Consider the following 27,615-nt stretch of genomic DNA (forward strand, 5'->3'; position numbering starts at 1 on the left):
TGATTGACTTCCTAGTTAGCCCTATTGAGATAAAAGAACTTATCTTGTTTGAAACCAGCCATCAGAGTGTTCCCCATCTCCACCTGGACCCAAAGGTGATACATTCATGGCCTCTAAGCTTGAGTACTACAAAATAGCATAACCAGGCATCAAACCGAATTCCCTCAAAAGCATATTCTGATGCAAGCACAGGAGTGCACCCACCTAGAAATCTGCATCTCTGCTGAGCTCACACCACAGTATCAGTTTTCATGCCAGATAGCCTGTATAGTAATCAAAGCCTTCCTTGATTTGCACCTGTTTTTAAAACTGTATTTTGCTTCAAAACCATAGGCACCCATAGTCAAAGACACCAAGTCAAAGACAAGGCACTGCAGGAGGCATCTTTGATAGGTCCTGTCCCTCTGCTCCTTCTCACAAGAGAATAGAGTTGCCATGGACCTCATGATCCTGAGGTTCAAAAGACCCCACTACTGCATCTCTGCTTTGATTCATGGTGCTCTGTGCAAGATGTGCTCACAGGCACACAAAATGCACCCTGGTCCTGGCTCCCTCTTCCCTTCCCCCCCTCCTCAAACAGCTGAGTAGAAAAGTGACTTGTTTTCCATTCATTTTTGATAAAGAAACACTGGCATTTCTCTTTTAAATATTTGAGAGATTTTTTTGAATAATATTTAACAAGGTCATATAAAAGCCTTCTTGAACAGATAGATCAAACTGCAAGAAAAAAGTCTTGGATTTTGGTTGCAGTTTGTGACCTTCACTTTATTTATGCTACAGAAGGAAAAGACCCTTGCGAATTAAGTGTGTACAGATGCCGAAGTAGTGCCTTGGAGAAGTAATTAAACTTTGCCAGAGTATTAATTTCTATTTGTGGAAGGAAAGACTATAGGTCTTTTAAAACAACTTTCTTCCGGCCTCTGCCATCCTGCAGAGAGCCTGCGTCACTCACTGATGCTTTTTGCAACAACTTCTCTGCTCTTTCCCATTTAACTTTCAGCTTTATCCTTGCACCTATTAATTTATCGCAGCCGCTGCGGGAGCTGGCCTTTGCAGCTGGCTCGTCCCTGAAGGAGTTAACCGGGTTTATTACATAAGCTGTTTAACATTCGGAATGAATAGGAAATGCACGCCCCTCCTCTCCTACAATCTGTTTGTTGGCTTCAGCTCGCACTCCTCCCCGTCTGTGTGTAAGCCCAGTGCCACTTGTCGTGCCCTGAGTCTCCTCGTGTGTGCCTGGGTGTGTGCTGGGTGTGCGCCTGCATGTCCGCCTGCCGCCGAGTCCCGCTCCGCCTCCGCTCATGCCACCGGCAGCATCCTGGTGTCTCCGTGCCTGCCTGTCTGTCTGTCTGTGTGTCTGTGTGTGCTCATGAGAAGAGAGGAGCGAGGGGAGGCGAGACCGTCACGTTTGTAGGAAGTGTCAGCAGCCGATGCGAAGTCTGAAAGAAAACTCTGCCATCTCTCGGGCTGCTGCAAGTGGACAGACCACCTCACATAATGCCATCTTTTGATGAGGTTTTGAAGGAGGCCGGGGAATTTGGAAGATTTCAAAAGAGGGTCTTTTTCCTCCTTAGCCAGACAGGCATAACTTTTTCTTCCCTGTTCGCCAGCGTAGTTTTCCTTGGGCAGGCACCAGACAACTTCTGGTGTAGGATCCCTGGGGCAGCTGAGTTAAGTGAACGATGTGGCTGGACACTGGAAGAGGAACGAAACTTCACGGTACTGCCCCTGCACCTGGGGAACAGGTCCGCCAGTGGGGAGTGCGAGAGGCTGGATGTCACTTGGGACACCTCTGTCAGCTGCACCAGCCCGCTTGCCCGCTATGGCAATCACAGCACGGGCAACCTGCCACTCGCCACTTGCCACGATAACTGGGTCTATGAACAGCCCCATTCATCTGTTGTCAGCGAGGTAAGGAAAACACCCATCTTCTAATCGGTGGTGTCTATCCTGGTGTGGGATTGCAGCAGTAAAATGGGATTGCCAATGCAAGGGTCATCGCTTTGCTGGCTGGTTTTCCTTCCCAGATTTATTTCATTTTGAGTCACGAGCAAATTGGGACAATGAGTATGATCAAGTGCTGGCATCAAGCTTTTAGGGAAAGGTGAGCTGATATGAAAGGTGGCTATTCAAAGCCAAGTGCCCAAGCAAAGCCAAATATCCTGAAGAGATATTGCTCTGTCTGTAGAGGAATGTCAGATTAAACCAAAAAGTTAAGTCCTTGCATCTGAGGCTTCTGCTGCTCAGTTTTGGGCCAGCAGCTTTGGTGGTGTAAACTCCAAGGGTACTCTATGACCTGGATCGATGTAGATTATCTCTTCTCTGTATTTCCAGTATTGAATATTTAAGTTTGCAGGTAATAAAAAACAACAGGTGGCAGACTGCCTATCTGAGATCCGGCAGGAGTCAGCAGAAGTGATTGTGCTTACTTAAGAAAAAAAAAAACCAAACGCACATTTCTGCCCAAAGCTAACATTCAGCTTTTCCTCAATATCAGTGTCAGAGAACAGCAGGCTATTGTCACTAGTGGTAAGCACTGGCAAGTGCAGTGATTTTTTTAATGAGGCTGCAAAAGGCCATTGGAGATTCTTTCCTAGGAGATCCTCTGTGTAATCTGTAATTGTGCCATGGATGTGCTGTGATTTGGCTCCAAAATACAGTCTGCACTCTAGGAGTGTGTATGTTAGGGTCATTCTGACAGCAATTGTCACCCACGCAGTGATGAAAAATACAAAGTGTGCTTAGAGGGATCGGCTCAGAAATCATCAAGGTGCACTGCAAAATGTGTCAGCACAGCTGAGGGCTCTGGTTCCTCTCTGCCTCAGGAGCCTCCCACTGTGCTTTTAATTGGGTGCTTGCACCGGAGCTGTGTCCTCCAAAACACAGAGCAGGGCACAGCAGGCAAAGCCCTGAGCAAACACTGAAAAGAGATGCCTATCCCATCCTTTCAATTCACCATCCTTCTCCCATCCAGCTGGAACTTCTGTATCCACTTGCAGGCTTCAGGCTGTCCATTCCCTGAGTACCGCATGCAACCTGAGCAGCTTTAGCCAGGGTCTATGCTCAGGAGAAGAGAAATCAGAGCACCTGACTGGCCCTCGAGCAAAGGTTCAGAATTGCCTTTGTGTATGATCGGTGAAGTCAAGGCTGCTCAGAGGGCTGCAAATGACACGCAGGGAGCTGGTGTCAAACTTTGGTCCCTAATAATGATATATCTCTGCCCACGTTGGCAGTGGAAGGTAGGGCTGGGTGGGCAGGAGGCCAGATGGTGCCTGGGAGCTGCAGCCTGGCTGTGGAACAATCCATGGGACATGGACGTGGTGGGAAGTTTATACTGCCGCCTCCAAGGCACCTCTGCTGGGGCACTGCGAGGAATTAGACCTTAAAATTAAAAATATAGATTCCTTTTCTGTTGCTGTCCCTTTTTTTCCTGTTCAGCCTTGCTATAGGTGAAAGCATGTAGGTTGTGTCTGTAAGATCGTGCTCAGAGTCTGTTTATGGCAGCGCTTTGTGTATCAACAGACCCACTGTGATTTCCCAGCAGTGATGGGTACAGCTATGGGAAAAGGAAACCAGTATTTGTCTTGCAGCAATAAATGGGAGAGAAATGTTCAATGTTCTCGGGCAAATACCTCATCCATCTTCACCTTCTTCTTCTTCTCTGCTGGGGAGACCCTTCAGGGCCAGGGAAGGGAGAAGGGATGAAGGGATGCTTGGGGAAAGCACTCCCCACCTGTGCTCCCAAAGGTGCATATTGGGAAAACCATGGAGTAACAGTCTGCAAGGAATGACAGGCTGGGACTCTCTCTCCCCTGTGCCAGGGCAGCAGGTCCCACCATTGGTGTCACTGTGACTCCTAGAGGTACTTTTGCTGGCCAGGTCCACCTTGGATGAAGGCTGCTGGGCTGTGACCTGTGCCACTTGGAACCTCTTCCCAGTTTTGCAACATTTTCTGGATAAATCATATCCCACGAGGCTTGATTTCTTCATCTAAAAAGGAAGCTTGTGGCATGCATGTCCTGACTCAATTGCTCTGAGATCAGCTACTAAAAGGGGCTTCATATCTTATTAATGAGTTAGATATCCAGCAAAGACAATTTAATTCTCAGATTTAATTTAACCTCTTTTTTGCCCAGCTGAGTCTCTAACAAGCCATGACTCAATTTAGGCTCTGTTTAATTAGCTCACCAAAGACTTGTTTTCTTATCCATCTACTTGTAAGTGCTTCATTTTGCCCATGTGTGCAGAGATGTTTCTTTCAACTAAAGATTTATGGCATGTCTTGTTCAATCAACAGTGGAAGGGACTAGGGAGACAAAGTTAAAAGGACGAGTTACAAAACAGTCTCAGGATATACATCCAGGGAGAAAGAGAGAGGATGGGGGGAAAAGTCAGTGTGCTCAAGTCTTTCCAGGCTTATGGCAAGCACAGGTCCAGTATGAATTTGCAGTGTGACAGGGGATTCAGAGGACAAAAGCAGGCATATAAAGCCTTCTCTGAGAAAAGATGTCACATAACACCACAGGTCTGGCAGCCAAACCACAGGCTGTTGCAATAAGTTCTGAGTACCCTTCAGATGATAATCATGTGGCTGGATGGACTGATTTATGAGAAGTTGTGAAACGAATGGCATTGTGGTGCCTGACTTCACTGCTCATGTTACTCACTGGCCATTCTCTCATCTTAGATAGTTGTCTTATGCAAAGGTGTTCACAATAGCATCAGCAGAAGGAAGCAAAGGAAAAAAGGGGAGTGTGGATTGATAAAAAGTACATACTTCTCTGTATATAGTACTTGGGGTATCTGCTGTACCACCTGCTACTGCAGGACTCCTGAGTCTCAGTGTGGGGGTACAGTGAGGTTCTGGGAGAATGTACAGGACTTTCCTCCTTCAGCATTTGAAGAGAAGAGCAAATTGTATTAAAAAGTCATCACAGGACCAACACATGGCAAAGCCAGTGACCTTGTTCTAGTGATGGGCAACACAGTATTGCTAAAGATTCCCTCTTAAAATCTTCCTTTGGTGTCCAATGGGCTCTGACAATAGGTCCCTACTTCTGCAGTGACATGGCCAAGGGTGTCTGTTCCATTGCTTTAGGTCAGGCTTTAGGTCAGGCCTTTCTGTGAAGGCAACACAGATTCGAGAAAGTTGTCACTGGTGCTGCACACAGAGATCTGCACTGTGTTGGAGTTGAGCAAAGCAGACCTGGGTTGACATAAATGTTTCGAGATACCATTTTGAGACACAGCTGCACTGAGGTGGTGGATCTATGCAGAGGACCTTGGCCCAGTGCAATCTGGTCTGTTTTAGTTGAGCATGTCTTGCCCATCTCCCTGTGAAACTGCATCAGCAGCAGGATAGAAATGCAGTGGCTTCTCAGATTTTTCTTGGAGAGGGAAGCTGACAGGGTAAATTATCAAGGTAAATAGATTCCAGGCTCATGCCACCTGGTGCCACCTGAAATGATGCTGGTCCCAGCAGGTGGCTGGCACTGCTCAGGAGGGAGGGCTGCTGACAGCAGCAGCTCTTTTAGAGGGAGGAGGGAAGGGAAGGGCTGTGTTTCTGTGCAGTGGATGGAGATGGAGAAACAACAGGTGTGCTGGGAGGCTGCAGTGGACTGGGGGCCACAAACTCATGCTCTGGCCCAAGGGTCTGGAGGGGAGCCCAGGTCACCCCCTGAGCTCTGTAGCACTTGAAACAAAAAGTGTTTTGCCTGCCAAGACCTGCTGGGTGAGCCTTGTGAAGGACCCATGTACCCAGGACATACCAAAGTCAATAAACCTAACTTCTCCAGGAAACTGTGCTGAAGTTGGGATCACTGATCTTTAATACTGCCAGGCTTTAGCACTGTGTACTTTTAACCCTGAGGAGACAAATCTAGTACTTTGTGACAGGGTGGCTGGAAATAGTGTGCAAAGGGAGAGCTATTTTCTTCAGACATTTTTGGCATTGATGACTCCTTGAGGCATGGGCATGAGTTACAATTGCAACTGCGATGAAATGGCCTGAGACACTGGAGGAAAGGAAGAGGGAGGTCTGTGTGGTCATCAGCAGCTACAGCACAGCTGGGCCTATTTTAGACAGCATTTATTTCAGCCTTTGTTGGCAGGAGTTGAGCAGAAGGGACAGTTCGCAATATGTCCTGTCTGCAGCAAGTCTTCATGCTGTAGATGATGTCATTTTGAGACCTAACAATAATTTGTTGCTGAAGTGTGAGGTCTGAGGAGGACAAATGATCATCTGAACATAGCCTATTGCACCTGCTGGGAATCAATCTTCTTACTTCTCGGCTTGCCAGCCACCTCAGAAAATACCAGCCAACATTTGCAGAGAAACCTGTAAGGCAACAAATATTGTTTGTCTCATGGTTTTTACAGTCCCTCAGAGAAGGAGATAACATGTCAGTCAAACTCAGGATGGAGAAAGCACAGCTGGTCCTTCTGCGATCCTCCTCCAAGGGAATAAACAACTCAATTTATCCTCAAATTGTTGATCTAGTGTGACTGCTGTTATTGGCATGGCAGTATATCCTGACTTATTTTCACTGTCATGATGGGATTAATATTAATTAGGGGAGGGAAAAGGGAAAAGGGCACAGAGAGCAGAGGGAGCAGCAACTGCTGAATTTCTCATGAAGCTCTGACTAAGATTTGTCTGTATGGGAGGGGCTGGAGCAGTTGCTTGCAGGGGTTAAGCCAGTGGGGTGGTGTTTCTTCCATTGCCATCAAGCCCACTGGTACTAGCTGGGGGTTTAATTTTTTTCTTATTATTTTGCGGACAGCTGCTGCTTTTCCTCCGTTAGGAGATGAAGAGTTTCTCCACCTCCCTCTTTTTTTGGCCCTGAAGAGACAGAGAAAAAGGAGGAGGACAGAACAGGTCATTTGTCCTAGGATACTCAGTGAATGAGGTGATCCAAGTGTCAGGGACACAAAGGTCATGGGCCTTCAGTCATGCACAGCAGAGAAACTTAAAAAGCTTTCAAAGCTAACCGGTCCCTCAGGCTCTGAGTCCCAGTGCCCTGGCAGCAGGGTAGTGACTGACTCCTCTTGTCCTGTTAAGTGCTCAGCTTGAAACGAGATACGGAGAAGGACAGTTGCTTCATCCCTTAGCACTCTGAGAGAAGCTTTAACAGAAAAAGAAGGTAATTTCTCCCTTTCCATTGCACTCCCTTGCAGAGGGGTTTGTTGCAATAAGGATGTGGGAAAGCTAGTAGTTTGAAAGGCCAGTGGACGGGAGAAGCGCTGCCCAGAAACAAATAAGGAACATGCAGCAACAGTCAGCATCTCCCCGTGTTTCCTTAAACTATGAATATTTCACTGAACCATTTGTCACTGGGAGTGAAAGGGTAAACCAAACACTTTTTGGTCACTTGTATGAATACCATTTAAAACATGTGTCTGGGCTCTGGACATGCTGCTGCAAATGGGCTGGGGAATCACTGTAAAAGTTTATTGATCATAGAGTTTAATCCATTGTTTTGTAATTTAATTGTAACAGGCAGTAAAGCTCTTCAAAACTCCTACCCGAGGCTGCTACATTTTGAGGAGCTTTTAATGGCATGTTGTGATTTAAAACAATATATTTCTACAGGGGTATGTGTGCTCAAGTGAATAAAGGTCTCTGAAGTACCAGGAATTACAAGTTTGTGCTTAGTCTGTAGGTCAAACTTAAATGGAAAATGTTTGCCTCGTTTCAAAACTACAAAGAAAGGAGAAGTTGCCACAGCCCCTTATTTCCCAGTCATTAGTCATGTACAAGCTCATCCAGTTGCCACTCCTTCTTATGCTGATTACACCACTAATGAGCTACAGGGAGCCAGTGCAAAGCCTCGTCCTTCTCCTAGAGAAATCTCACTCAGGTGGTTTGCTGCTCCTTTATAGATCAGTGAAGCACACCAGTGCTGTTCCTTCCAGTCATGCCACTGCTTCTGTAAATCTGAGCATCTCGGTGGTGTCCAAGCCTCAGCAGATATGCAGATATTCATGACAGGGATGTATTTCCAACCAGCAGTGGATGGCTGCATGGACTGCAAGGCTGGCAGGGAGGACAGAACTGTTTTTCCCATCTGTTAAGGACACTGTAGAGGAATTCCGGAAGGAGCTGGTTCCTGCTGCCTGTCTGTGATGGCAGCACCTCATTTCTGCTTACAATGGCAGCTCATCGTCAAGGCTAAGAGAAAAGGAGTGAGGAAGTGGATTGTTTACCACTTTGGGCAGTTTTTCAGTCAGCTCCCTAAATGGAAAGGGTCGGTGTTCAGGTGCACAGTGGTTTGTGTCCTACAGTAGATAGAAATCCTGCAGGTGAGGGCAGGACTGAATACAGAGGTCAGTTGTAGGGCTGTGCTGGGTGCCTGCACTAGAGCAGTAAAAGGCTTGGCTGAGAGCACAGCAATGCCAGGAAGGGGATGTGCCCTTAGCTGGAGCTGGCCAGCTGAGCTAGATCACCTGCTTGGTGATTACAGTGAGGAGCCAGCTCGCTGCGTTCTAACAGGCTTTACTTTGCTGTTTTGTATCCTTCTCCCTCCGGCCGCATGGCACTGCAATAAATGCTTTAGCATTTTTGAAGTGTAAACACCAGCCCCTGCATGGATGGGCATATGAACAGACAGGAGGCACCATGCCACTACCTTTTGTGGAGGCTGCTAGCAAGGAACATGGGAAGTGTTTGGTAGGGGTGTCATACAGGAGGACTAAGGACTAACTGGAGGCAGTCTGAAAACGTGGGTAAACTGTTGCCGATGATTTTTGTCCAAGGGAAGCATATAGGGATAACTTTCAGGCACAACCAAGCCAGGTCACAGCTGAAGCAGTGAAGTGGGTCTGACAGGCAGCTTGGATAAAGAAAAGATCTCTGCGGGACGTTCAATTCTCTTTTAAAGGTTACATTCCCCTCTAAAGGTTATGTTTGCAAATGAAAAACAAGACATTAGCGGGGTGATGACTTCAATGCTAGGTGTTACTGTCAAGCAAACAGAAGTGCTTATCTGTACCAGAATTTATTTAAATACTTAGAAAATGGCAAAGTGCAGGACTAACTTAGGAGAACAGTTAGTGTATTGTCACTAATCTTCAGGAAGAGCCCACAGCTCCTTTAGAAGTTTTCTGTATGTTCCTATTTCCCAGAATATATACAATATTTGATGATATTGTTAGTGTAGAGGTAGTTTCAGCTGCTGCATAAATCATAGGAAATTGCTGTACAGATGAAAGAATCCTCTCCGTTAAAGATACTTTCCCCTTCCTTTCTGGCATGCATTTGTTCTCCTGCTTTCTTTCATGATAGTTTATTCCTTGCCTGTTTACAGTAAAGAGAGATCAAATAATTTAAAAATAAATACAGTTTTTGAAAAGGGGTCAAGGAGAGTCCCAGCCTCTGGCATCAGCACAGGGAATTGCATTGTGTTTTAAGTCTTCTTTTAGTGGTCGTTCTCACAAATCCCCACTGTTTTTCAAAGATACATCTTTGATACTATTTGCCAGGGTTTTCATAGCTTCAAAAAGCAAGAGGTTAAGCGGCATTTGAAATCTGAAAGTGCTGCTCCATGTTCAGGCTATTTTAGGAAAGCATTTCTATTGCCCTTGAGTATGACAGCTGAGAGCTTTTATTCTTCTTAGAGGTTTCTGCAGCTCTTGCTCAAGATTTGCAGAAGTGGAAGCCAGTGCTCATAGCTTGAGGTGGCTGAAAGGTGGCCAGTTAGGCTCCCTGGATTGCCTGGGTTGCCATCAAAACCATGGCTTTGCTTCAAGTCAGTGGAGGTGGGATATCTATCAGGTTAGAGACCTATGAGGTGCCCCTTGTATGTCCTGTGTAGGCACTTCTGAGACCTCAGGCCCAGATAATACTCTGGGCATTACAGCATGCAAATGGGCTGAGATGGAGCTCAGGCACATGACACTAAACTTCAGGGTCTGGAGAACTGTGAATGGCAGAAGAGGCTGCTATCTCTCTAGCCCACCCTGTGGCCATTCCCTCTGAGAAGAGTGCTTGAACATTGGTGGTTTCATGTGCTGGTGAGCACAAATATGGCACACTGTGTGTGCTTCGGCAACCAGCACCTTGTTGACAATGAAAAAATATCTTATAGCTCACATCTGAAAGCAAAAGGGTGTGTCTAGGTAAATGGTGGCAGCTGCTCTTGTCTGTGGCTTCCTTTGGTCCTGAGACCTCATTGTTCCAATGATTACCCCAGGTATGGACTGAAACCTCCCAAATCCCATATAGTCTGCAGTGCTTAATATTTCTTTATTCTCCAGGAACCTCTAAAGTAATTTCCCATGCCATGCTGTCTATGTTAAGTTTATTTTTAGTTCCTAGTCCCTCCCTTCCTCTCAACCACTTCCCTCTTCCTTTTGCCTCCATTCATCCCCATCCCCATCCTTGTTAGTATGCTAGGGAGCTATGGATGCTGCAGTATAAGGAATAAAAAAGTCTGGGAAAGCTACACCAAGAAAACACTTGTTCAATGTGTCTGAAATTGACCTGAGATCTGTTTTCAGTTTCCTCAGGGACTACATGTTTTTGCTTTCATCTAGAAGGCACAAAGAAGAATAACTAAACCATTTCTGTAAGGTGCTGTTTTCACCAGCAATAGCTGTGGACCCTTACTCTGCACTAAACAAAGTCAGGACTTTGCCTTGGCAATGTATTTAACAGCGTTGTTTGCAGAAGAGTGATTTGCTGTCCAAATCTGGACAACTGATGTATGAAAGGCAGCATCCTTTTGGCAAGGAGGAGCTCTCCCTGTTCATGGCCATTTGAAGAGTGCTTGCTATGGGCCTGCTGGTGCTTGTTATTGAGCAAGAGTATTTGAACTTCCTCTTCCTTTTCAGCTTCCCATGTGGACCTATGCAGTTCTGTAATGTTTTGCCCTGAGGGTGACAAATGACCCACCTGGGTGTTTATGTCTCTCCCTTGTTCCCACAGTATGATCTTGTGTGCGCCAATGCCTGGATGCTGGATCTCTCACAGGCCATCCTCAATCTGGGGTTCCTGGCTGGTGCATTCATCCTGGGCTATGCTGCAGACAGGTACAGTATGAGTTCTGCTGTCCTTTGGTTTGCTGGGAGGTGAAATCACTTCCAGTATCACCTGAAATAGGCATGTGTCAATATTTTGCAGGTTTAATTCCCTTTGGATAAACATCCCCAAACGGTGCTAACAAAATCCAGCCAGTGTAATTTTTGCTCTGATTTAGGCTGGAAACTTTATGTGATTGTACTTACTGGTCCTGTTTGGACCTCAGAATTCCATGAAATGAGCTTTTCTTGTGGTTTTTGGTGTTTCCTGTGCACATCTGGACCCAGGAACGGCAGAAATAAAAAGGAAGAATTCAGAGCAATTTTCTGGACTGATGTTTAGTTGAAGGATGGCACCATTAATAGGCACCATTGATGAAGAAAGCAGCTACTTGAGGAAAGAAGGAAGGGGTTCAGTGGGTAACTCTCTCCATTCACAGGCTGTGCTCATATACTTACCTCTGAGGTCACAGCTCTTGCCAGGCTCTCTGTGAGAGCTGGATGAAACCAAGGACAAGTCCCTCTCAACCTTACCTATTCTGTGATTCTGAAAAAGTGTGGGTGACATTCAGGCTTGAGTACCTAACCTGTGCCAGAGGTAGAGCTCCCATGAGCTCTACCTTGCTCTGAATGTAAAGAAGGGAGCCTAGTTTGTGCTTTGTGCTGCTACTTAACAGTAGTCAACCTGTGCATTGGGTGAGTGCACCACTGATGATTTCAGTGACAGAACATTTTTCTTCAGTTTGTAAATTATTTTCTGCCTGGTTCATATTTTCTTTTGTATCTCTAGTAATAATAATAACTTATAGTACAACTTCTTCATAGGTAGAAATACTTACAGGCTTATCTTCATCTCAAATGGAAAATTTTGAACTACCAAACAAAAGTAGTTTCAAGGAGAACCTCATCTTTCCAAAGGATATAGTAATAAGGGAAAAAGCAAGGCAAAAAAGCGGCCACAGCATTGAGTAACTTAAAGTATCTCTGTTCAGTGTCTGGCTGGGCAATTGTGACACTAGCACCTCAAAACTGTGAAAAAGCAGAGATATTACAGCCAATTATTAAAATAAAATAATACATCTAGGAGTATGTGTGTAGTAAGCCTAATGTAGCCTACTGTAGAACTGTGAATGTTGTTCATTGACAGCACTGGGGGAACATGCTGCAGCCAGATCATCTCACTCTTGTCTCCTTGACACCACTCAAAAGAATGGATCTTGTTGAAAATTTCCTGGGTTTTGTCCTGCATTAATTCTTTTCATGAAACCCTTTGAACAAAATGAACAAACAAATACTGTTGCAAATACTTCATGGTAATATAAACAGCTGCATCATTTTTCACCGTTTCTTCTTAAAACAAAAACGAGAAAAGATCTAGTTTTGTTCCAAGGACACAATTCCATGAAACTACAGGAAGATTTTTTTTTTTTAATTATGGCTTACCTTGGGCACATAATTATGTTTCTTGCAGGAGAGTGAGATTCCTGACTATATTAGGCATATTTTGAAAAGAAGTGATCTAAACCTAAACCAAACCTAGAAAATCACACCGAGTAGGTAAAGCAGAAATTATTTTCACAGAACTGGCTGTAATTATTATTAGAAGACTAATTTATGAAAACAGAAATTCCCAACAAAAATTGCCCTTATTAAAAACCTGATCAGATCAAACACCTGAACTGGAACGTATGGGCCATAGTTTAGGTACAAAAAGACAAACAGTTTTCTAAAACAAAATGAGGGCTGGTGAGGACATCACCAGTTTTGAAATTAGTGATGTAAAGACAGCGATAACTACTACAGGGAAAAGAGTTCCATATCCCAAGGGCCAATACCACAAAATTTCAGAGAGCTACCTTTTGGAAAAAGGCTGGTCTCAAAAAGGCACTTTCAGATCTATCACTAAAATGAAATGTTGAGAAAAAAGAAAAATCTTTGTGTCTTTTCATGATTTCCACTTTCTTTTCCTTTTTCAACAGATATGGCAGAATCCTCATCTACCTGCTCTCCTGCCTTGGGGTTGGGATATGTGGTATCATAGTGGCATTTTCACCAAATTTTACTGTATTTTTGATCTTCCGTTTTCTCCAAGGCATGTTTGGCAAGGGAACCTGGATGACATGCTACGTGCTAGGTGAGAGCTGTTACCTTCTTTTTTTCTTGGTTAGGAAGAGTGAGGCATTTCTGGAGGACAAAGACTCTTGCTACATGTGCTTGTCATGATATTTTTCTTGGGAGCAAAGCACTGGCCCTGGAGTCAGCAGAAAAATAATTACCCAAATCCATCCTGGTTAATGCATTTGTCCTCCAATGATTAAGAGATGAGGGAATGGATTATTCATATATAAACGTTTTGTTATTACATAGAAGATAACCAGAATGATAAAAATCTACAGAGCAGGCCCCAAAGAAACCGGATACACAAACAGGGACATGGTTTATTTTGGCAGAGTCTGAACATCTTCCACAGATGCTCAGAGGAGTTTGCTTCTCCTCACTGGGAGGACAGCTTGGCTGGCTGCTTTCATTCTTCAGCTGGGAGACTTTGCTTAGTGTCAGGCTGGACACCAGGGTCCTTATTAGGATTATTATTTTCCTGAAAAGGGAAAAGAAAGAGAAGCTTTGTTATAAATAGCACCAAAACAGCAGGGATACGGAATCTTTGGTACATTATAATTTATCAGTCTATGGTCTATAGCAGTGAAGCTCCTTGCATAGAAAGCTTCCTTTTGACAGAGAAAGGTTATTGTTGTGGTGTCTTGAATGACTGCCAGGTTCAGTAAGGCAGTCATAAAGCTTGAAAAAGCCAGATGGCGAGGAAGGCCTCCTACAGGAGATGGGATGTCATATTTACTTAAAAATAAAACCAGCCATTTGGTGATCTATTGTTATAAACCAAAACATTGTGACAACATCATGATATAGGGCAAAAACTTGTATCATTGCTGTTGTCTGTGAGGCCTGTGACAACTGTTTAAAATTCCTAGTGGAATTTAGATGAATGGGAGCGGAATTTTAGCCAGACATAAACACTTACAGTGGGACCTGGGAGCACTGGGGTGATGTACGTGCAAACATACCAGTCTAGCCCTATTAGCATCTAAAGCCCAGAAGAACTTTGTTTTTCTGGGCAAAGTTACACTGCTGAGCAGCTCATGTGCAAGATCCAGTGAAAGGACGAGAAGCTGCTTTTCCTCTCACTTCCATGCACATGGCTTAGTTTTAAACTGAGATCTTCTCTTGAAACTTTGGCAAGTGCTCTAACCAGCAATATGTTTTATGGCAGATCCATGGCTTCCTTAAAATGGCCAAGCTTGAAAGGAATGTTTTTCTATGCTCAGATCAGGCTGCCTGACTTTAGGGAAAGATTCGGAGATCCTGAGATCCTCAGGTACACTGTATTACTGCAGACCTAAGCAAGGTGCCTAACTCTTGGATAGGGTGCTTCCTTCTAAATCCCTCCAGGGATTAACTCGTATATCCTGGGATCACCCAGAGTGTTTGCCAACCTAACATCTCTTAAGAAACATATACAGACCATAAGTTGGTTTGCACCATGAGGGTGGTTGCTATTAATACATCTCTAAAGCTCTTGATCTGTTCAGGCTGCCCCAATAACCTCCCTTTGCTTTTACATATGACCCAACTCTTTTGGGGGGCAGTGCTAAGCAGCTACCTTTAGGCAACAGAGTTGCCCCTGAGCTATGCAAATGTGACGAATAGTCAATAAAAATGTTTATGGTGTCATATCTCTCTGCATTGCAAGACAAAGCAAACCATTGTTACTTGTAAAATTGTGCCTGCTTTAGTAAAACAAACAAACAAATAAATAAATTTAAAAGAAAGTGTTTTCTGTGTGTTGCAAACCAAGGTAAAACCCTCTGCTTTTAGTCTGAAGGTGTTGTAGTGGTGGCACTTTTGGAACAAACAGGAGACTCTTTTTCATGCGTTGCTCACCTCAATTGTGGATGTCACGGCCATGGGATATTACCTGAAAGACGGGCATAGGTTTCACAGCTATTAGACACATTCACAAAATAAAAAATCCACCAAATAATTATAAACACACCCCCCCCCCCCCCAATAGCAAAAGGTATAATTGTCCTAATAAATAAACCAGACTGGATCATACCTTACCCTCAGAGCAACCAGCATGGTGTGGTTTAATTCTTTTTCCCCACAGGCGCCTTGTCTATATTACCTGCTGGGAGCAGCCTCCTCCTGAAGGACCCTCTTGTCTGGGGCATGTGCCAAAACTGCCCCAGGCAGAGTGCTAAGAATTGCCCACCAAGCATGATCATGATGCAATCTCAAACCCGTGTTGTGGCCCTATGTGGATCAGTAGTAAACACGCAGCCAGAAACCCCTCTGGCTGAAGGAGGGTGCGTGAGTTGATGAGGAGGTGTCACCAGTGTTTGCCCTGGACAGCCTCAGTGACACGCCTACACTGCTGAAGACAAGATGCTGGGCTAGACAGACCTGTGGCCTGATACGGAATAGCCTTCCTTATATTCAACCTCTAATAATTTTTTTTTGAATTGGGTTTGTTTCTGTGTTATTTATTTTCACTTTGTCTCTGCTCAGTGACAGAGATCGTTGGTTCTGATCAGCGGATTGTTGGAATCGTGATTCAGATATTCTTTACCCTGGGAATTATAATTCTCCCTGGAATTGCATACTTGATTCCCACCTGGCAGGGGATCCAGCTGGCCATTTCACTGCCCAACTTCCTCTTCCTGCTCTACTATTGGTAATGTTGCTGTCATTGCTCTTGTCTTTATTGCTATTGCTATTTGAGCACTTTGAGACTCCTGCTGTGGTCCCAAGTCTCCAGAGTGGAAGATGTTGTAGGTTAAGAAAAAAATACTTGCATATTGTTGGCTTTGTAATTTGCGACTCCTTTTTAGTGAACCACAGACATACATTAGTTTTTCTACCCAAAGTTTGTCTCTCTGACCAGCCACAGCTGGCCCTTCACAGAACCCTGCTCTGTTTATAAGGTTAATTTGACCAAAGTTTATTTTTCCCATCAGCCATGAGACCCCCCCTTCTGCCTCTCATTATCTACTCAGTTCAAATCTGACCTTGCACTCAGGTCCCCTGAAGGACAGCTGGTGAGAAAGCAGAGCACTGTGCCGTGGTAAACACCTGTCTCAGTGCAGCCATCCTATGGGATGGATCCGAAGAAACTAACCCACAGAGCCTCTTCCTGAACATTGCTTCCTTAAATGTTGCCTGCCTTGAAATTCTAAATTGTGAAGCCTCTTAATCCTAGGCTAGCAGAAACTGAAACACCCATCAGTGGTATTGCTTTGTGTTCAGTTTATAGAAGATGTGTACATTTGTGTGTGTCTATCTTACAGTGATACAGCCAGAAGCTTCCTGATCTGCCTGGATGTGTTACTCTACGTGTTTAGTGTTGGCTTTCATTGCTGCTATTCTACGGGAACCTTCTTAGCTTGTTGGTTATACTTTTGACAACCATTGTGCAGACAGTTAGATTTCTGGTTTTTCAGCTTTGCAGAGTATTGATGTAGTCTGTTTTCCTCTTTCTTGCCCACTAGGATCAAATATTTTACTGACTGACTGGAAAAACACTCCTCAGAAGTGTTTCTGTATCCCAAAGACTGAAAAATCAGTGTGTTTTGTGTTAACACAGGGTAAAAGATAGAAGACTTTGGATTACTTACGATGTTACAGGGTAAAAGACTTATTTATGACTTTTGTGTTCTTACAGGGTGGTTCCTGAATCTCCACGTTGGCTCCTGACACGCAAAAAGGGAGAGAAGGCATTAAAAATCATGCGCGACATTGCCAAACACAATGGGAAATTTCTCTCACCGCATTACTCAGAGGTACAGTCATGTGTTTGAGCTAGGGTTTTATTCTAAGCTTTCTTAAACTTTGGAAGCTTCAGAAAAGCATTCTCTTTAAGGCACGGACAAGACTCTTGAAGGGTCACACCAGAACAAGATTGCAAGTCCTACACCTACTTTGTTAATTGCAAGATGGTAAAAGTGGACTGGCTGGAAATATACGGGCTGAAAAAATAAGTTTGCAAAACAGGTGTTTCTTTTGTAAAACTTCTACTTTAAAAACATGTGGAAAATATCAGAAACTAACCTGAGGGACAATGGTATTTCATGGCAGTTTCCTTTTTAACTGACAGAGCAAGTGGAGATAGCAGGATCCACTTCCCTGGCTCCTTTTCTTGAACTTCCTTTTACAACTCAAAGAGAAGATGAAATTAGAATTTAAGTATCAATTTTCTTTCATCTCAATAGAAAGTACACTGCAAAGTTCACAACTGAGGAAGCTCTCTCTGAGATCACTATTCACCAGGTAGGATGATATGTTTTAGAGTTACAGACCTTTGGCCAGTGGTCATGACAGAACTGATGCATTTCCAATAGCATGGTTGTGGCATTGCAGCATTTGGCTTGTTCTGTGTTGGTAGCAGTGTCTGGCTCTCAGACCATGATTATTGCAGTATTGGCCTTATGGTTCTGTGACAACAGATGTGGTTTGCTGGAATGATCATTAAAGTTCCTTTCAACCCAAACTATTCTATGATTCCTGTGCTGGGAACCCCAGAGCTGGATGCAGCACTCCAGGTGGGGTTTCACCAGACTAGAGGGACAGAATCCCCTTCCTCACCCTGGTGGCCAAGCTGCTCTTGAGACAGCCCAGGATACAATTGGCTCTCTGGGATCCAAGTGCACATGACTGGGTCATGTCCAGCCTCTCATCCACCAGCACCCCAAGTCCTTCTTGGCAGGGCTGCTCTCCATCTGTTCATCCCCAGCCTGTGTTGATACCAGCGGTTGCCTGGACCCAGGTGCAACACCTTGTTAAACCTCTTGTTAAACTTCATGAGATTATGAAAGGACATAGACCTTTTGGAGTGAGTCCAGAGGAGGGTCATGAAGATGATCAGAGGGCTGGAACACCTCTCCTGTGAGGAAAGGCTGAGAGAGGTGGGGTTGTTCAGCCCAGAGAAGTGAAGTTTCCAGGGAGACCTCAGAGCAGCCTTCCAGTACCTAAAGGGGAGTTACAAGGGAGCTGGAGAGCAACTTTTGTCAAGGGCATGAAGTAACAGACCAAGGGGCTTAAACTGAAAGAGGGCAGTTTCGGATTAGATATTAAGAAGTAATTCTTCACTGTGAGAGTGACGAGGCACTGGAACAGATTTCCCAGAGAAGCTGTAGATGCCCCATCCCTGATAGTGTTCAAGGCCAGGCTGGACAAGGCTTTGAGCAACCTGGTCCAGTAGACAGTGTCCTGCTCATGGCAAGGGAGCTGGAACTAGATGATCTTTAATGCCCCTTCCAGCCCAAACCGTTCATGATTCTATGAATTACTGTCTTTTGCTGGGGCATATACACCTGTGAGATTCCCACATCCTGGTCAGTATTATGCAGTGCCAAGCATGCCCCAAGTCATGTAGCAGGAAGTTTGTGCTGCTGCAGCTTCCCCTCCACGTTCAGCCCTGCATTCCTACACCCACTTCCTGTCTAAACATCAGCATTTTCAAAGCATCATGTCAGAAAGATGCGTCTTTCCTTGCTTTTTAAGTTGTATTTATTTTTTTTTTCAAAAGTATCCATGTTCATGACCTTAAGCCACTCACAGCTGCAACAGATTAACCTCCACACATCCAGATTTGTGCTGGATCTGTTCCTGAGACCTTTTAAATGTAGAATCTCTGTCCTACTTTGTGCTGTGCCCAGAGGAAAGAGAGCATCTCAAGGAAGCACATGGGTAATGGATCAAGGGTATTTCTCACATTAACAGATATCAGACTTCTCTTTCATGAAACAACTCCAGAATTTCAGGCTAAGTGCTGCAGGTGTGGAGGCCCAGGGAGAAGTGAGAGGCATTATCCCTCAGTGCACTTTGACTCAGATTTTCCAGTATGTCTGTATCAATGTCATTGGCCAAGTCCCTTGCATAGCTCTGGATGTTGCAGCTTTGGGTTTTTCTTGGCATGCAGAAACCACAGATGACCTTTCTATGAAAAAGGATAAACATTTGCTGCTTTTGCTCTGTGAGTTATGACCCTGGTACAGGTCAACTCCAAACAGAACTCATTACATTAATTGTAAATTATAAACTCTTTTTTTCCTAGTTGCTCATATTTATCCTAGCACAGAGGATTTTTTCAAACTAATTTTCTAATTCTTGGTCTCTGTCCAAAACCAGAATGAGCTGCAACCCTCTGAGTAGGAGCTGCGTCTTAAGAGAATTGTGGATCAAAACCTGTCCCTTTATATATAGATTTTTTCCTACCCTATAGACCATATCTAAACATGTATTTCTTACATACATTAACTTACATGCGTAAATGTTATATACATGATATATGTATAAACATGCATGGCCTATGCAGAATTAAGCATGTGTAGAACTATATACATAAAAAATAATTGTGGGAAAACTGGTATGTAATTTTGCTGGAACATGAAAATATGAGGGAAGTTATGAAACTTCATCCAGGGTTTTCAGTAGTGTATCTTTGGAAACATGTGCCCTGTCGCTGAATTCCTGGCTGCACCGCTGTGAATAGCAAAGCTCTCCTTGACTTCAAAGAACAAAAAGAGGATTTCTTCCCCTGCAAAGAGTTGACTCTCCATAGTGCTTTTTTTCTTCATCTGTAAAAAAGTGCTCAGTCATGCTTCGGGTTATTTTGACTTTATTAAGACATAAAAATACAAGTGGCAGTTGTGCTGAATTTATCTTTAGTCCTCTGGAAAACTAAAACCATATTTGCACAAAGTCACAACTGATGGCTGGCGGCCTGTTCTTATAAACAACAGACATGGCAGCTTTATAACCATGTTATGAGAGAGTCCAAGAGCAGTGCAGAAACCCAGCAACCTCAGCTGCTTCACTAAGGGCTCTGGCATGCAGCACAAGTGGCAGTGCTTTGAAGAAAACTTTTGGCTCTTGTTACAGAAGAAAAGTGAGACGGAGTAGAAAGGAAGTTCAAACAAATGTGGGGTTTCTCTGTCTTACAAAGCTTTGTGTCAGTCAGTTATGAAAAAGTCATGTGTAAATACATCCAGCCAAATCTCATCAAAAAGCAGTTGTGCTACCTTATGATACAATAAAACAAATAAAGAGTGAAAGCTTTGGGCTCAGCCCTGGCTGAGCTGATGAGACCCTCAGGCAATGCCTTTGGCTTTACCTCTGTTCTCATCATGGATCTTCGTGTTGCCTTGAGTTTCTCCATCCCTTCACCCCTGTCTACCCTGGCCTGGGCTCCTGCACCTGTGTGAGCAGCAGGTGCTGTGGTACTAAAGAAGAGTTTGCTCCTCTCTTTGCCCTCTTAGGCCTCCTCTCAGGAGTGACCAATAATGGAGAGTTAAAGCAGCAAGGCTCCCTAAAATCCTTCTAAAAGTGGCCCAGCAAGTTTAATTCCATGTTCCCCACAGCTGCTTTGAGAGCTGACAGCAATCCCAGCTGTGGCTGCCAGTTCTTGGGCAGTCATGTTCCATCCCTGCCTAAAACCACCTCTGCCTTATCTCCCTTGCGTCTTCCTCACTTGCCAAACGATCATATGAACAAAGGGTTTCCACCTGGCTTGGACATCATGGTTAAAAACTGCTGGCCAGAGTTAAAAACAGCCTCAGTCAATGTAACTAATCCCTTTTTGGCCCTGCTAGTATTCTGGCTGTGTCATATCTATAGCAATGAACTTCAACGGGTAAACACAGCCTGTGTGAAATGCTGCTCTTTTCTGTTAGTGTTAAACCTTCTAATCAGTAATTTCATTGAGTGTCTCTTTGTGATTGTATTGGAGGCAGCTGAGAACAGATTTATTATACTTTGTAGGCAGTATGAGGACAATTAATTCATACTTAGCAGGTTTTTTTCTTTCAGGGTAAAAGCCATGTTCAGCACAGTGCGTGTGTGTTTGAAAACACTCTGAATTTCATTAGTTGAATATTTTGTAGCACCCAAGCACTGTCACAGATCTCTCGCTCCCTTTCTCTTCTTGCTGCCCAGCTGTGCCACCAGTGATACTCCCAAGCCCATTTCTTGCTGCTCAGCCCCCCTCTCCCTGCTTCCCTCAGCCCACTGCTTTGCCGTGTCTCCTCCTTTCTGCCGCTCTTTGCAGAAGGCAATTCTGTGCCCAGTGGCCCTGATGTGACAATGACAGCTTATTACTTTCCAAGAAAATCCAGGTCAACAAGGAGGAAATAATTTTTCCATTCTCAAGTAAAGACTGGGGATTTTTTAATCGATTTTTGCACAATCATCATTAAGGAAAGCCCACAGCCATGTCCAGTTATTAGCTGTTCCGGTACCTGTGCACTGCTCTGGAGTGCTATGAGCAGCAAACTGGCTCATCAGCACCTTTGCTTGCAGGACTGGAATATTGCTGATCACCGTATTTACACGGGAACTCTGCCCCAGTGCCTGCCTGCTGCCTGACAGCTGACTACTGCTCACTTATCTCCTCAGATAACTATTAGCAACGAGGAGGTCAGTAACCCCTCCTTTCTCGACCTGGTGAGGACTCCCCAGATGAGGAGGAACACATTCATCTTGATGTACGCCTGGTGAGTGCCCATGTCAGTCCAACTTGTAACCAGGGTGGTGGGTTTTGAGGAAAGATTCCCTTGTGACTTTTAGGGTCTCTCCAGCTTCTTGCAATCATCTGTTTGCCTCTCAACACTTTTTTCCCTTTGCTGTTTAGGTTCACAAGTGCCCTGATCTACCAAGGGCTTGTCATGCGCCTGGGAATTATCGGAGGAAACCTCTACCTAGACTTCTTCATCTCAGGAGCTGTGGAGCTGCCCGCTGCTTTCCTAATCATAGTGACAATTGATCGCATTGGCCGGCGCCTGCCCTTCGCCATGAGCAACATCGTGGCAAGCATTGCATGTCTCATTACTGCCTTCTTGCCAGAAGGTAATTCCCTTCCCTGTGTCAGGCTCTTCAGGTCAATGGCTTCTCTCTGACACCCCCTGAGCAAAGATACTGCGGCACACAAAACTGCACATAAAAGAAAAAGCATCTGGTGATACAAGCAGCACCCAGTCATGGAACAACACACCTTATTTGCATATAGATGGCACTGCAACATGGAATAATCATATCTTTGATGGGTTATGAACAGCAGCTGGGGGTAGTCTTAGAGAAAATGTCTGTAAAGGCCCTGTACTCTCTGTAAAGACAAATGCAAGGGAAGAGTATACAAACATAATGGAAAATACATTCTTTGACATGGAACACACTTAGTGATGTAAGAAATCAGTCATTTAGGCGAGTCATCTTGGTAGTCTTTTCCTTTACAAATAAAACAATGCAATCCTCAACACAATGTAGGGGCTGTGGGACAACACAGAGATTGTTGCCTTGCCCTCACTTTCCCAGGGGTTTGGACAATGCTAAGAGGCTGGAAGAAAGATAAGGCTTTTGATTAAGCCATTCTTATCTGGTTTCAAGGACAACTAAAAGGTCTGATATTGTACAAAGGCTTCCCAGCACTCTGTCTTTTCTTTAAATTGTTTTCCCTACCATGTTTTTTGGGAGGGGTTCTTTTGGTTGTTTTTGGTTTTTGTTTGTTTTTTCTTTTTAATCCCTAGGGAAGGATTTGGAAGTGCTTTGAATTGTGTATAACCACAGGATTATGCTTTGCCTTACCATAACTGGGGACCAGCAGCTCAGTGGACATGAGAAAGGCTTATTCCTCCCCAGAACTATTCCTGTCAAAGTGAGGGACAGTCCCGGCCATCCTAAGAGGCTTTAGTTCCTCAAGTTATATCATGGGGCTGCCAAAAGCTTTCTTTCAGTAGTGGTGAAGTGCTGAGAGGACCCTGCCTAGATGAGGAGCGGACATCTTGGGGATTAAGATACTTGCAGATTGGACACCTGAGGTCCAAGTCCTGCTTTGAAGAAGTCTGTTTACACAGATGGAAAAAAATGTAGCTCTCAGCTGTGATCTCCATCATACTGTGTTGCTCACATGGTTCGAGTCCCCTGGCAGAGGGAGGATTCACATGGACGTCACCATCACCGTGGGAGTCTGATGGACTAAAGGGGTGCCAGGGAGATGATGTGGATTTGTTTTGCTCTTTCCAGCCTTTGTTTTTCTTATATGTTTTTGAAAACAGAACTTTTCAGGACATAAACAGTGTCTCGCAACATGGGATGAAATTTGATGGGGGTTTGTTTGGTTGTTTTGGAAGGGAATAAACCCAAGTGTCTCATTTTTTGGTTCAGAGAAAACTGAATTGTTTTCTTTTTCTTCCTACTGAAAGTTTGAAAAAACACAATCACTGCCAGAGCCCTCTCTGGTGGCAGAGCTCCCCTTTGTGCCAAGTTCGGACTTGTTTCACTTGCCTCCCTCTCTGTCTAGCCATGGTTAGACCATGCAGGAGACTGTCCTCTCCCAAGGGCATGGCAAAAGTGCTTATCACATTCCTTGTGATGCACTTCCAGAGAGCACCAGCTCTCCAGAGAGAGGTTTCTCACAATGAGTGGGGCAGCTCTGCCTTGCCGTGTGTGGGTGACCACTGCACCCCTGCTGATGTACAAGGGCTTCCCACTGATGTATTCAGGGAAGTGGCTGTTCACTGGAGCTTGAGTGGAGCTGGGAGAGCTGGGCAGAGCCAGCAGAGCAGTGTCAGGTACAGCCCATGCCAGTCGTGCCAGGCATGCTGAAAGGGGATGGGAGGATGACCAGGAGTAGCATAATTAGGAGTGTATCTAATGTGCAGTGGCTAGAAAAATTACAAGGGGTAGGTGGACTGCTCTAGGGACAATTATTTTACTGCAGCCTCCCTGGAAGCTTTTAAGAGATGTGTAGATGTGGCACTTAGGGACGTGGTTTAGTGGTGGAGTAGGAGGGTTGTGTTAACGCTTGGACTCAATGGTCTTAAAAGTCTTTTCCAACCTAAATGATTCCATGATTCTATGCAGCTTTAGAGCTACCTTCCTTGTGGTCAGAAGGCTTTGACAGTGTTTCTTACAGCATAACATGCCTGTATAGATAAGTACTCCTTTGTGGAGCACAGTCGGACGTGGTCATGGAAGCTTCTGAAGGTTATTCTCCCACCCATGCTGTTATGCCCCACCAGCATCTTGAATCAATCAACTCCAGTGATTTCTAACTCTCCAAAGCAGCCTTACCTGATGTTTGAGAGCAATAAATGCCAGTATAGATTGATACCTTCAACAGTGGCCTTTCAGTCTGATTTGCAAAGTGTTCCTATGGTATAACTTCTGCTGACAGGGCCTGGGGCTCTCAGAAATGCTCTGCTGGTGTGGCAGAGCACACTTCACACAGAAGTGTTTCTTTTTGTATGAACAGATATTCCATGGCTCAAAACGACAGTTGCCACACTGGGAAGACTGAGCATCACAATAGCTTTTGAAGTTGTCTATCTAGTGAACAGTGAATTGTACCCTACGACACTGAGGTACGTCAAAAGCTCCCAGGAATCGTTCAACTTTTCCATCTGCTTTTCCCCATTTCCTAGTTCACTGTCCTTTAGTTAAACTTGGTTTCCTCCAGAGTTTTCCAGCTGAATAGCCACTGCTTAATGTGGATGGCATATACTGAAGAGATAATTTTGGAGCTAAGTCTACATTCTACTCCTTAAACATCTGTTTATTCTGTTTGGTAGCACTTCTCTAATATCTGGTATTTTTATCTTTTGCAGAAACTTTGGTGTCTCCCTGTGTTCAAGTCTGTGTGATCTAGGTGGGATCATAGCCCCGTTCCTGCTTTTTCGATTAGCAGCCATTTGGTTGGAGCTACCTCTAATTATTTTCAGTAAGATTTGATTTACAATGTACTTTTGGTTTAAATATCCTTCTCCTAACAGAGCTTTTCTTTTGGGGTAAAAGTAGTGTGTGGCCTCATCTCCACCTCAGACCAGCGGTTCTCTACCTTCAGGCCTAGAGCAAGAGGCTGAATGGCAAATGGGTGAAATGTGAGTGATTTCACTGCACAGTGTGGAAGAGCTCAGGTCTGCTTAGGTAACTCCGCTGAAGGAGCAAAAAAACTATGTGAAGTGCTTTAAGACTGAGAAAGCTTACAGCTAGGTTCTGTAATTGCATGGGAATGTGTGGCTAAACGAGACGTCTAGGAGGTAGACGTGACCGGAAAAAAATCAAAATAAAAAGGATAGAATAAGAAGGAAAAATTGCGCCAATGACAACTTTAGGTGAAAACAAAATTGGAAAGACAAAAGACTTTTTAGAAGATTACCATTATTTCAAGAAAAGACATAGATAGAAGTACAGTGTTTACATTATCTAATTATTAAATTCTGCTGCTTCTGAGGGACACATGAATTCCCTCTATCTTAAGTAAACAGCTACGAAATCAGAGGAGATCAGAGTGAACTGTGCAACAGTCAGGGAACATTTGATTTTTTGCTCCAGCCCTTCTATTTTTGACTTACTACATTATGTGAATTATATCTATGAAGGAAATTATTCCAAAATATCCATTTGTAATTCAGCTTGCATCTGAATGCTGTTCCCCAAGGAGGAATTTTTATTCTGAATCACATAATTTACTTTGGCCATGGATAAAGGAAGAGAGTATTTCAGGAAAATCTCAGTGGTTTCAGGAAACACAGATGCATCTGCATGACAGAGCCCTTTGAGCAAAGGCAGATCTGTTCTCTGTGAGAAATACCACCCTGGTTCCAGTGCTGTTTTAATACATTTGCCCATGTGCACTTATCTCAGGTTTTTGACTTCTAAGATCTCCCTTTGGGGAGATCAGGCTGCAAATGAACTCCTAGCCCTCAAGTGATTTTGTAATAGGCTAAATTAATGTAACATAGAGGTATTTGATTAGAGTTAATCAGAAATAGCTGATGCCCTTAAAATGTCTCACTTCAAACTTAATCTGAATAAACTTTTCTTACTGGATAAATGCTGAAAATAAAAAAGTAACAATGTTCTTATTGCTTTTGTATTTCTTCAATATCCATTGTAGGTATTCTTGCAGCTGTCTGTGGGATCCTAGTATTGCTTTTGCCAGAGACAAAGGGAATCTCATTACCAGAGACAGTGGAGGATGTGGAGCAGCTTCCAAGGTATCAGATGTATTTTCTTACTTATAGCTGGATGAGGTTTCCTGAGGATGTTGTCCTCCAGCTTTACCAACTGCCATAAAGCATTGACGTTCTCCAGTGTCAAAGTAAATTCCCTACTTAGGCTGATGCTATGAGTAGGTGGTATTTTCCTCAATAGAAACCTGAACTTCGCAGTATCACTAAGGAAGGCTGTTGAAAAAAGTCTGGTGATAAAATCTGTATTTTTCTCATAGGGACACAAGTTTTCCTATGCATTTCTGGAAGCAGAAAGCAATAGTGTGCAAGAGAGGGGCTGCAAAGCATAGCCTGCAACTTTCTGCTTGAGAAAACCAGCCCATTACCTCAGTCAAAGCATCCTGTGAAGAACGGTCCCTTATCACAAATGCAATTCCACAATTTATGAAGTCATTTAAAGGTCACATATGAGATGGATTTATAGGTGAAAAGTTGTAGGCACAGCTTTCCTGCTCCTGGAACACAGCAAGCCAGACTCTTCACTGCCCTGCAGATATGAGGGGAATATTTACACCTTGGCTAAATAATTTGAGGATCTAGTGCTATATATTAAAGTTTCAAGGAGAGGCTTTGGATATTATTAAGAACTTTTGCCTGATTCAATGTACAAAATAAAGAAGGAGGAATGTATCAGTACTGCAGCTTGGACTACAACTTGAACTATGTGTTTTCCTGATTTTTCACACTTACATCCCTCTCCCCTTCTGTTTCAACAGTAATTTTGGAAAATGTGGCAAGAAACGGAAACACCGGGACACCAACTCTTATATTTAATTTTTGAAGGACAGCACTGAGCTAAGAACTTTGTTCCCATAATGGGAATTTGTTCTCCACCTGCCACCACTTCAAAATTTGCTGCAGAATATGGATTAAACTTCATGTTCTCCTTCTAAGCACAAGGACATTTAATACAAGTAGTGTATTTTTCTATGAATATGGAATAAATTCTTTTTTTTTCTGAGTAAACTGTTTGCAAGAAGGCACTGTGGTTCTTCAGAGAGAACAGAACAGCTTTAAAAAGATGCACTGTCCAGCTCAGTGCCCTTGTATTTATTTCTTTATCTGAGACATTTGTTTATTGTTTTGTTAGGATTTCTGTTTGGGTGGGAAGGGTTTAAACAGTACTGCTTGTTTAAGATTTAGATGACCTTGAGGAGGAGAGGATGACTATTTCAACCTGACCTCCTTTGCCCCTAAAGAATTTGGACAAATAGAAGACATGATAGCTCAGAAAGGAGGGTACTGATCAGGGTGATCATACCTTTCCCTGGTTGGGAAGGCTGGGAATCAGCAGTGTGCATCAGGAGAACTTCTCTATGGTCTGATTGTCATCCATAGGGACCCTTTTCAACAAAAGCCCTGCTCCCCTCCTTGTTCAAGGGCTTTCTGAAATGCAGCAGCAGTCCTCCTCGCCTTTCCAGGGCTTTATGTAGGGGTCATACCCTGCTGAGGGCATTAGCTCTGTGGGACAGACTGTCCTGCTGCCCACTAGTGCCTTTCCCAGACACAGCTGGGGTTC

The 27,615-nt window shown here is 44.1% G+C and overlaps 1 protein-coding gene across 1 annotated transcript; it reads left to right on the forward strand.

The window, feature by feature from the left end:
- Positions 1-1,497: 1,497 nt before the first annotated feature.
- Positions 1,498-26,870, forward strand: SLC22A3 (solute carrier family 22 member 3; the record flags this gene model as incomplete). Its single annotated transcript, XM_082302578.1, has 11 exons — positions 1,498-1,911; positions 10,925-11,028; positions 12,996-13,150; positions 15,601-15,766; positions 16,754-16,871; positions 21,484-21,581; positions 21,719-21,933; positions 24,338-24,446; positions 24,690-24,802; positions 25,982-26,081; positions 26,813-26,870. 11 exons carry the CDS (start codon positions 1,498-1,500, stop codon positions 26,868-26,870), a joined length of 1,650 nt encoding a protein of 549 aa, XP_082158704.1.
- Positions 26,871-27,615: the final 745 nt, after the last annotated feature.

This window comes from Coloeus monedula (assembly GCF_965178545.1).
Source record: "Coloeus monedula genome assembly, chromosome: 2".
Lineage (NCBI taxonomy): Eukaryota > Metazoa > Chordata > Aves > Passeriformes > Corvidae > Coloeus > Coloeus monedula.